Source organism: Triturus cristatus, chromosome 4_1 (genome assembly GCF_964204655.1).
Source record: "Triturus cristatus chromosome 4_1, aTriCri1.1, whole genome shotgun sequence".
NCBI lineage: Eukaryota > Metazoa > Chordata > Amphibia > Caudata > Salamandridae > Triturus > Triturus cristatus.
The window spans coordinates 1,275,383,806-1,275,394,923 of NC_140585.1; the positions used below are offsets into that span (position 1 = coordinate 1,275,383,806).

Below are 11,118 nucleotides of genomic sequence, written 5' to 3' on the forward strand. Positions count from 1 at the left end.
CAGTATTTCAATATTGAAAACACACATCACTAGCCCTGAATGTATGATGTAACAGCTTCAGAATGTGGACGATTGTGCCTGTACACGGTCAATGACCTGGCCAAAAGAGGGAATGAAAGAGCTGGAATTGGATCATAAATTCCAAGTTGTTCTGCACAGGGAACCCAAAATAAGTTCGGCCCCGGGCCCACCAAATCCTTAAAATGCCCCTGAACCACAAGGCCTTTGCCGAATACATACACTCCACAGTCTGACACTCTCGCGAGACCAGAATAGGCACAAGCTGCCTCTCTAGACTGCGGGATAAAAGAACCAGAACAGACCTTTCAGCAGCAACTTCTCTCCAAGTATGTATGAAAGGTTCAAAGCTAGGGGCATAATCTCACTTCCTCCACTGAGGTCTGGGCAGTCCAGAACATGCTGCAGAAAGGCTTCCTCTCTACGACTGCAGCAAGGCAAGCAGTCACTCACAGGCAGCAAACCAGCAGGAACAGCACAGGCAGTACATCAGCTTCCTTCCTACAAACACCCTGTAAAGACTAGAGCAGGCAGTCCAGCAGCTTCCACTCTGAGAATGAAATCTGGCACCTGTAAAAGAGGTGCCACGGCGGTTTCCTCCACTGAACTGCAGTTGGAAAGTCCTGAGCAAGGCAGCATTGCTTGCTGCTCTCTAGGACTCTATTCTCAGAGGAACAAGGCAGCTGCGTTTATGGACTGCCCTCTGGCGTTTCCACGTCAGATCCTTCACTTAAGTGACAAGCTGACAGTTCCAGGGAAGGGGGCCAGCAGCTTCCTGTGACAGCATGCGACTCTCTGGTCTGCAAGCTCTCCCAGCAGCTCCTTCACAGGGAAGAGCTGGCGGGGCCAGAGCAGGCAGTGCAGCAGCGGCACCTTTGTGGGACACAAGTCCGTTCCTTTAATGACAAGCCGCCTCTGGCCTGCATTCTGTGAGGCCCACTACAGCATCGCCCAGGAAGGGGGGTGAACTGCTAACGGGCCGGAGCAGGCAGTGCAACAACTCCCTCTCCGGAATGCGCTTTGGCTGCTCCGGAACAGGCAGCAGAGCAGCTGTCCACAGTAACACGCACTATTACACCCACTGTCGCACCGAATGTTTAAGGAGACCCCCTGCAAGGTCCATGGAGCTCCCCCCCCCCCCCCACCCCCCAGGCCTGGATACTGTGCTGAGGGCCCCCTAGCTGCAGCTCGGCGCCCCCCCCCCCACTCCCCCACGCTTCCCTCCTCCCCCCCCTCGCGGGGGCCTGTGTTGCGCTACTGATTCCACCGACAGCAGCTCCTTCGCTGAGGTGACAAGGCGGCAAGCCCTGAGAAGGCGGAGCTGCAGTCTCCTCAGCGGGTCGCGTGGCAGGAAGTGGAGGCGGCTGACGTAAGGGCTGAAGCTTACACGTTAAGCCGCGCGCACTGAGTAAGCGGCGACGATGGGGATTTGCTGTTCTGATTAACACGAGGCCCAGATTGGGTTGTGTTTTTGTGAGCGCAAAGGCTTTAATAATTCAAAAGAGGTAACCAAGGTTCAACGAAAGGATAGCGCTCAGGTTACCAAAGATGAGGTTGAAAAAACAAACCAGGAGCTTAAAAATTGGAACACTCCCTCTCTCTCGCATCCTGCGGGTAGGGCTACTGGGCTCTCCTGATCCCCAGAGACACGCTGTGATTTGATCATTAAGGGTCCTTCCTAAAGCAGGTGGGGGAACATGGTGTGTAAAGTATAAAGAACAGGTCTAGGATGTCATTGCACTATACACTAACACTACGAAAAAGAAATGTCAGGACCGCAGACACCGATCATAAAATATATTGACTCAAAATTATGACTGCAGTGTACCTCAAAAATGAGGAGACGGGGAATCTGTTCACTTCAGTGGTGGCATCCACCATGTATTGTCCAACTCTTCTTATTGCGCCAATCACGAAGTGTGTAGGACATGGGTTTCACACCAAGAGATGACATGTAAACCTTTACAGTGTTGTGCAAAGATAATAATATCCCCATAAAGAGTCCACTAGGCGTCAATTTCATCAAAAAGTTCCAATCAACAAAACATGCTCTTGAGAAAGGTGTCTGTTTTGCGAATTTTGTGTTCATGTTGTGGTAAATACTAGCACAAAACAAGAAATGGCTGGCAAGAGTGCCACGCGCAGACCATGCCAAGGTGTTACTTTATCCAGCACATGACCACATAATTCACCAACACAAGGAAACATGTCACTGCATCTAGGCCCAGGGTGCCTGAAGTAGGTCAAGATCCATGCCAGAATTTGAGGTTAAAGCGGACTATGTAAATGAACTCTATTTAGATTCCCACCAGGAATATTTATTGGTTGTGGCTGTCCTGAACTCCTGGTGTGGATCGGACCCTTCCCAGCATACTGTGCAAACTGGCCTGTGCCGACAAAGATCTTGAAAGCAACCCTGTTGACGGCTTGTGTAGAATCAATACCTGTTCTTGCTCGGGTGGAAAGCAAGATAAAAATGAGTAGGCATGTCCTCTGGCACAAGGAAGAGGCACATCGGCCTTTTCTACTAGAGTTTCCTTCTAGACAAGTGCTGTTTTTCGGTATCCTGGTTGGTATTTGTGAAGACATTGGTCTCTCTTTGCCAAGGAAAGGAGTGCATTTTCCTTTTAATAAGAACCGAACAGCAACCAATCAGATACTTACAGCATAGATAAGAAGAGACTTAAGTGGGAGGAGACCCAGCATATTTATTGACCATTTAAGCAGAGCTGAAGTAAACCAAACCAGATATCTCAGGCAACCAATATATCTGATTCTAGAGCAATAACTACAGCTATCATATATGCTGTCAAAACCTGACAATTCTCCATTAAAAAAGTCCTACAAAAGTGTAAATATTCATAAAAGCTAAAATTAGACAAATTGACAGGCATACATGAAGATCTGTAATATTAAAATGTACCTGATGTAGTGTTAACAATAAAAGGAAAGCATAGCATAGAGTCAGCTACTACTAATGCTTTTTTCATACAGAAGTGAAACTGACTGCAATATTCTCTCTTCAATCACTTCTTTCAAACAGCAAGCTAATCCTATCATCAATTAATGGATCTTTTTATTCTGTCCAATTACAAAATATGGTATTTACAGAAATTAGAATTATAATCCTTTGGTTCTTTCCAGGAACGAGAAAAAGAAGCCGACCTCTTTGGAGCCAAACATATAGAAAGTCCTGCAAGGTATACAATGATAGGAAGCACTGTATGCAGTGCTTTAAATGGGCCGGTACTCACCGGTACTGAGTACCGGCACTTCTTATTTTTATCAAGCTGAGTACCGGCACTTCTCCACTGCCAAGGAGAGTACCGGTACTCAGGGTCGAATTGATTAGGTGAACACCGGTTGGTCGGTGCCGAGGGCCAGCTGTGTTTCTGTTTTTTTAGCAGCATGTTTGCAGTTTTGCCGTTTGTCTGTGTCATTCAGCTGTGGCAAGCGGCACGATGGGGCCTGAACGGCCTGCTGCTGCGGCAAGTGGGCCTCTGCTCCCTCCCCACCCAGATGTAAGCTCTAATTGTCCTCAACAGCCCCCTGCCGAGCCTCCTTGCTGGGACGTCTTGTTAGATGCTGTATGGCATGGGACATTTTCTACCTTGGGCGCAGCACAGTGATGTGTGCAGACTGAATGAGTGGGGTAGAAAGGGGGGAGAGCCTGCTCAGGTGTGGCCACTTAAGAGCCTAGGTAACAAGGGCCATTTTCACACCTTGGCCTCTCACTGGGGTCTGGCTGCCTTTTCCCTGACTCGCTAACCCCTGCAAATCAACCCTCACCCCGCCCGCCTGCTGTGACATTGAGTGCATAATGGGCGGGGATGGGGTGGTGGGGATTACCTAGGGGGGACTCCCTCGTACCCAGGTGAGGTGAGAGGCGATCTACTGACCTTCACATCAAAGGCCAGTATTGTTCTCCCCCTGACCTCTACTCTGCTGGACTCTGCACATGCTCACGACCCAGCAGTGCTCACTGTCTGCCACTGAAAGCTTACCGTCCGTGGTACCTTCTGCTGAGGGGAGACGACGGATAATGGGGTGAGAGAAGGTGAATAGTGAAGGGGCAGAGATAAAAGAAGCAGACAAGAGTTTAACAGGGAAAAAGATAGACGGAAGGGGTAAGAACAGATGGAGATGGGGAAGCAATTGAGACAGCTATGGAAAGAGTAAGAGAGGTACAGAGAAATAGAGAGAGTGATGGTAGAGAATTATAAGATACAATTGGGGTAAAGAGAGTGGGACGGAGTTGGATACAAATGGGAGAGAAGTGAGGGGGAGGGATCGAGAGGTTAGAGATGTGAAGACTAATAGAGAGTGTTTGTCGGTTTCTTTGTGTGTGAGAGAGAAATTAAATCAGAGTGGAAGAGAATCGGGACACTCGAGAGGTATTTAAAAAGAAATGTGTGGAATGCTTGTTTTGTGTGTATGTGTGTTCACTCTTGAATATAAAAGGATTGCACCAAATGCAAGTCAGTAGGAACAGTATGACATTAAGAAGTTGCATATATTACGAAACAAGGAAATATTAACATGTGGTGTTTGACATTCATTTTGTGTAACGAGTTAGCACATTTTGTTTATATTGATACATTTCTCCCGTTTTGGTATGTCCTGGTGTAAATGCCCTTCTCTGGACATGAAAAGTTTGAGACAACTATCAAGGACAAAATAAATACTCAACAGAAGTGTTTTTGTACCATCATGTCTCACCCCGCCTCTAACCCCGCCCACTTCACGCCCCCAGCTCAATTTAATGAGTACCTGCACTTATTTTTTTCCATTTAAAGCACTGACTGTATGAAGCATGCAAGTAGCACCAATATGAGATCACAGCACTGAGTGATAGACCTCAGCCCTAGAGCACCATTTGCTACTAGATGTGATGCAGCCGCCTTGTCTTAAAATGACAAAGAATGTAGAGGCGGATGCTGCCACATTCCCTGTAGTCTCATTTTAGATATAAAAATGCCTGCGAATTTCCCAGACCTTTAGGGCAACCCATGAAACCAAGCGTGAATAGGACTGCGGAAACAGAGAATCAGTTTGTCACTTGTGAAACATAAACCCTCATGAGCAATTTGGATTACTATGATGGTTTGTAAAAATACATGGGATGGGCAGAATTCACTGTGTTCTCATGATTGACACTGATAAAGGAGTGTGGTCCAGGGGTTATGTGCAATATCGGTTCTTGTCCATGAACATTTCTGGCAAAAGTGGATCAAGATAGAGAGTTGCATTCAATGTCTTGTGCAAAGCTCTTTAAGTGGGTAACTTACCAAAATATTTTTCTCATTCTTTTCTCCTAGGTTTCCGCTATGACCAAGACCTTTGCAAAATCCAAAGAAATGGATGAGTTAGTAAATGTTCAGGCATGGATGGATGATACAATGAGCTCCCAGGATGACATGGCAGAGTCGGACCACCAACATTCTTCCTATGACATGCTAAGCTCCATAAACACCGAAGACCATGGCAGCATGGAGGAGGAAGAGGAAGAGGAAGAAGAGGGTGATGGTGATGGTGATGGAGAAAAACCCAAGAGAAGAGGACCAAAGAAGAAGAAAATGACAAAGGCAAGGATAGAGAGGTTCAAAGTGCGTCGTGTGAAGGCCAATGCCAGAGAGCGTTCACGCATGCATGGGCTCAATGATGCTTTGGAGAATCTTCGGCGAGTGATGCCTTGTTATTCCAAGACTCAGAAGCTCTCAAAGATTGAAACATTGAGGCTTGCCAGGAACTACATCTGGGCCTTGTCAGAGGTACTAGAAAGCGGACAAACGGCAGAAGAGAAAGGCTTTATTGAGATGCTATGTAAAGGACTGTCACAGCCTACCAGCAATTTAGTAGCTGGCTGCATGCAATTAGGATCTCAAACAATGTTTTTTGAAAAACCAGAAGAGAAGACGCACATGTGTGAAGCAGTCATTCCAGGCCATCCAGGACATCCTTTTAGCTATCAGTCTCCTGGACTTCCAAGTCCTCCATACGGAAGCATGGAATCCCATCTCCTGCATATGAAGCCGCCCACATTTAAAAGCTTAGTGGACCCTTCCTTTGTCACTCACCCTTCAGACTGCACCACCCCACCTTATGATGGCCCGCTAACCCCTCCACTGAGCATCACTGGTAACTTCTCCTTGAAGCAAGAAAGCTCTCCAGACCTAGACAAATCCTATGCCTTCATGGCCCATTATCCATCAGTCGGCATGGGTGGAGTTCATGGACACGGGCCTCACTTTCAGACCTCAGTGCCTCGGTATGAGATCCCTCTAGACATGACCTATGAAACCTACCCACATCATGTAGTTGGGTCCCATGCTATATATAATGAGTAGCAGGGCTCCCCTCTGTCCTCTCCAGAACTCAAAGAAACGTCAACGAGCATACTCTGAGAAAGCTTCGTATGTTTATATAACCCTAACTGAAAAACACTGAAAGAGTAAATGATGCATATGTAGCAATGAGTTCCTTAATAACCTAGAAGGAAAACCCATTGCGTCCAGCAAAGACTGCCAGACTCACACATAAAAAACTTTATGCACTGCTGCTGGGGCTTCATCACAACCACCAGTCGGAGCAGCCACCTTGAAGCTTTCATCTCCTTAGCAGAAGTGAGGAACCCAAACCTTAAGAATTTGAACGGTCTTCCCTTGTCCTGGATTCCTAGGGGACCCTTCTGTGGGTTTTCGATCCTTAATGGCCTATAGGCACGAAAGCTGCAACTGCAACATCCAATCAGAAGATTGCAAACGCTGATTTTCCCCAAGTCTATTGAAAGACGAAAAGACTCTGATATGAATGCCTTGAACTTTTGATATTGCCACAAAAAATCTAACACCACATTTAGTGCTCAGATGTTTTGAACAAGAAACGTAGCATGTGTGGATACTGAATTTTGTTTTGTAGTTATCATCAAATGAACTGATTCTCGCATTCATACCTTTGATTCAGGGGTAAATAGACTCATGCACACACCCTTAATGTGTGGATAGGAGAGTGCAAAGCCACTGGGGGGACAAGCCGCAAGATCACTGGCGCCTGTGGGTGGATGGATCTCTAACAAAGAGGGAGCGCCTCAACTCAACAATAAAACTATGTTTAATGCAGAAAACCCAGAGTACAATAGCACAAGTACACATACACATGCACTGGTTATTTTCTCACTCGTTATCCACTGTAGACACATATCCTGTGGGAGGAGAGCTGTGTCACATTGAGACAAGCCTCATTCTTGTATCTCCACCCCCTGCAGTGAGTGCGACAAACCGGATCTCAGCCGCAAAAGGCTGAGCCTTTTTATAATCCTATGCTACACTAAAACAAAAAAACACAACACAACCTATAGAGTATGCTCTCATTTTTGCTACACTTGTCAATTTCCATTCACAATATATCCACGCACAAGAGTTCACTCTACCTACACGCGCAAACAATTTGCTTTGATTGCACATTGCTGCTGACCTCCTGAAAAGTATTCATGTAAAATAAAGACTCCGGAAAGAAAAGATATGAAGGAAATCCAGCCATCTGTGCATGGGCAGCATTTATTAATCTAGGCACTACTGCTCGTGAACCACAACTAACCACTGCCGACATAGACCCTCACATGCGTGCACTACCAGGCTCAGTAGTTACTGTACTAGATCGCACACACCATGTGTCAATGTTGCATATTGTTACTAGCAAACATGGACTCATCGATAGCCCACCCCATCTGTGATCGAGATAAGCACTTGTTATTAACCACTGATACACTTCAATTCACATAAAGATGGACTATTCATCTCCGACTTGATTTAGTCAAATCAAAACATTCTATATATGTTAAATTACTTCCCCAGTTTTAGCCTCTTTTACAAGGCACTCTTTATTTTCGTACAAATATTCGATTGTGTTTCAGTTTGTTTGCCCTTAATCATACACGGACAAAGATTTTTTGAAGTTGCTGTTTTGCAAGAACTATATTCTTCTCAATTCTGCATGAATTCTCCCACATTTTAAATATCCGCAGGTTTCTTAGATTACTACTGCTCACTCAATCATTATGTAAGATGCTTCCAAAAAGAGTATTTTTTACCCTTCACTTGGCTATATATTTTAGTCCCTATTCGCCGATGGCCTGAATTTCTCATTCAAAATATCCTTATTCACACTTATAAATATATAGTTTAATTTATATCACACACGTTCACCTATTTTGAAAAATTAGCATTTAATATCCACTTAATGCCCTTTCTCACGAGTAACATCCACTTGTTTCAACTGCTGTTAAATTGAAATCATGTCTTTAAGTTTCAAATTCGTGTTTGCTTTGTCATATTATCATGGGACACATATTGAACACCTGATAAGCCGCTCACCTCCCCACCCCCACAAAAAGTGCTTCAGTGCCTATTCGATGCTCCCTTCCAACATGTGCTGTGCAGATTTAATAGCCAGACACATGTTGCACTCCCATGAACCGACGAAGTCCATAGTAAATGGACAGCAGGCCCCATTCACCCTAGATCTGCCTTAAGCAAGAAGATGCTCCTTGTGGCTTGTACACCTTCCAGAAATAGCCAATACAATATGGCAGATTATTTTAAGAGTTTAAGGATGAGTTGCCAGATCAATCAGACCCATTGGTGTAGAATAGACACATCCGATTAAATGCACATGGGGCAGGGCGCAAAAAAAGAAAACACTTGGGGGCATATTATCAAGGGGCGTATCGCCACTTTTGCGGCACTTTTTGCAGAAAAAGCGGCAATATTTTTATCGCCCTATTATCAAGCCTGCGCTAACATGCGTTAGCGCAAGCTTTCAGGCGTTAGCTGTCGCTTTTTCTATCGCCTTGCATGTCAGCGATATTTATCGCTAATGACATGCAAGGTAGGCGTTCCTAGCCAAAATAACACGTTAAAAGTCGCTAACAGCACTTCGCTGTATTACCAATGTTGTCCCGCGATAACAAAATTCGAGCTAAGCCACGATGAACGCAGGTTTATAACACCTGATTAAAACCTGACTAAACATGGTGATACAAGGGAGACTAGCCCTGATCTCCCTCACAGACACCAAAGAGGTAGAGCTCATGCTGCATCATTAGCCCTTTGACATGTACAAAGGTGCTGTTGTGCAGTACAACGTAAGATCACAGCATCCAGCATGTCACATTATATTGATGGTAGCATTACATACATTTTAAAGTGTTTTTCATGCTGCAGAGTGCGAGGTGACTGCCAGGTTAATTGTGCTCGTGATCGTGTCATACAGGGTGTTTTAAGGGGGTTTTAAGGCATATTCTCACGTTAGCTGCAATGTTATCGTCGCTAACGCCCCGATGCCACCGTATCGCATGAATCACTATCGCATGTTAGCGGCAGTTACCGCGTACTTTCACTGCCAGTATCGCTTGCTCCCAAACTCTTAATAATACCATGGTAACAATGCGAAATTCCTCAGGGAAAGTATGCGATAAAAAAAAGCACGATATCTGCCGCAGGCGATGATTATCGCCCGTACTTGGTAATATGCCCCTTGAAGTCATATACGCTTAATTCACCAATACAATATATTAAAAAATGAGGCGTTGTCACACATGCCAAAGGTTAGACTTACACACAATTTAAAAATATATATTTTGAAGAATGCACGTGGAAATTGTCTAAATAAACGAGCAGTTACAACTGCACATTCCCTAAGACGAATTCCAAACAAATATTACTGTACTGGAAACAAGAAGACAAAGCCCTGGGATTGCACGCCCACCAGCAACTCAGGACCAGAATTATCACTGGGCACTCCAAACACTCATCCCCTCACAGCATCACTTACATACAGGACTGAGTTGTGCTTTTAGGAAAAAGGATACAAAATGTCTGAGTGCTGTTCACCTGTTGGAACTTTCAGATGTCCTTGCATGTGTCCTTCAAAACAGCATCTTCAACCCTCAACTTTAATTTATTTTCTACGTTTTTTATTTATTGTTTCTATTTACTTATTTGCATAAAATGCATAACGAGCTGAAGTCTTGCTTCCTCCAGGCTCAGTCGTTGCCTAGTTTTGTCACAGTACTGTGCTGTAATTTGATTCTGTCTTTGTATTTATTAGCTTTTTAATTTATTTAAGTTATTTTGGAAGTTGCTATTGTTTTCTAGAGGGCGCAGAATGATGTCAGAAGAGGCATATCTGCTCCCTTGGTGTCTGCCCTGAAGCAACAGATAAGCAGCTGAGCTCAGCAGATCTTTTTCACCCAAGATGTCTCCCCTCCTCGGCCCCTATGAGGCCACCAGAAGACCATATCTATGCCCGAGTCTGTCCTTGCAAAGATAAAAAAAATGAAACAGCAATAACCTTAAAGACTATGCAATTACACTTTGCTTAATGTTTTCCTTAAAAGAAAAGAAAATGAAAAAGCACAGAAGTCACAGATATTTTTAAGATGCGCTTATTACGGCCTAGGGACTGGTCGGTGGATATTTTGCTGTATTTGTTGAACGACTCCGAGTGCAGTTTATAAACACGAATCCCTGCTTTGTACAGTCCAACAACTGCTCGGCTTTCATTTTATTTTCTACCGGAAGCAAATGTTTTATTCTTTTGTAAAGAAACGGACAGCAGCTTTTTTTTCTCAAATAAAGTTGTGGATCTTGCCCAGCTGTGTTTTTTCTGAATTTATTGCATTGCTTATTTTTAAAACTTTTTCTCTCATGACAGACTGGTCCGGTATTTGGACCAGTATTATTCGGACCTGAAAGAATTTAACAGGTACATCAGCACCAACGACGAACTTGTCCATGACCTTCGGGACTAAAATGCTGGATTTTGTCCTGAACGCACCGCGTTCTGCAAGCTTGGGTAGTTTTCCGGCATTTTTAACCCGATAGATTTCAGGACGGTTGTCCTGCTGACCTGTATTGAGGGGGAAATGCGGGCACAGAGTGTTAGCCACCAAGCTCCTGGTTGTGCTATGAACGAAGGATTCCATTGTGATGCTAAGGTTTCATGCATGGTCGGTGGGTGTAGAGTGGGTTTCTAGTTTGGCGAGCCACCAGGCCTCTTCCCAGTTGGAGGTGGTGGGGCCCAGGATGAGGACTTCGGTCT

The 11,118-nt window shown here is 44.9% G+C and overlaps 1 protein-coding gene across 2 annotated transcripts in view; it reads left to right on the forward strand.

Moving 5' to 3' along the window:
• NEUROD4 (neuronal differentiation 4) overlaps positions 1-10,668 on the forward strand; it is a 32,243-nt gene extending 21,575 nt beyond the window's left edge. For both annotated transcript variants that reach the window (XM_085654787.1, XM_085654788.1), the window contains exon 2: positions 5,337-10,668. In XM_085654787.1, the coding sequence (XP_085510913.1) occupies positions 5,346-6,365 (1,020 nt within the window). In that variant the 5' untranslated portion in view covers positions 5,337-5,345 and the 3' untranslated portion in view covers positions 6,366-10,668. The remainder of the gene's footprint in view (positions 1-5,336) is intronic.
• The last annotated feature ends 450 nt before the right edge of the window (positions 10,669-11,118 follow it).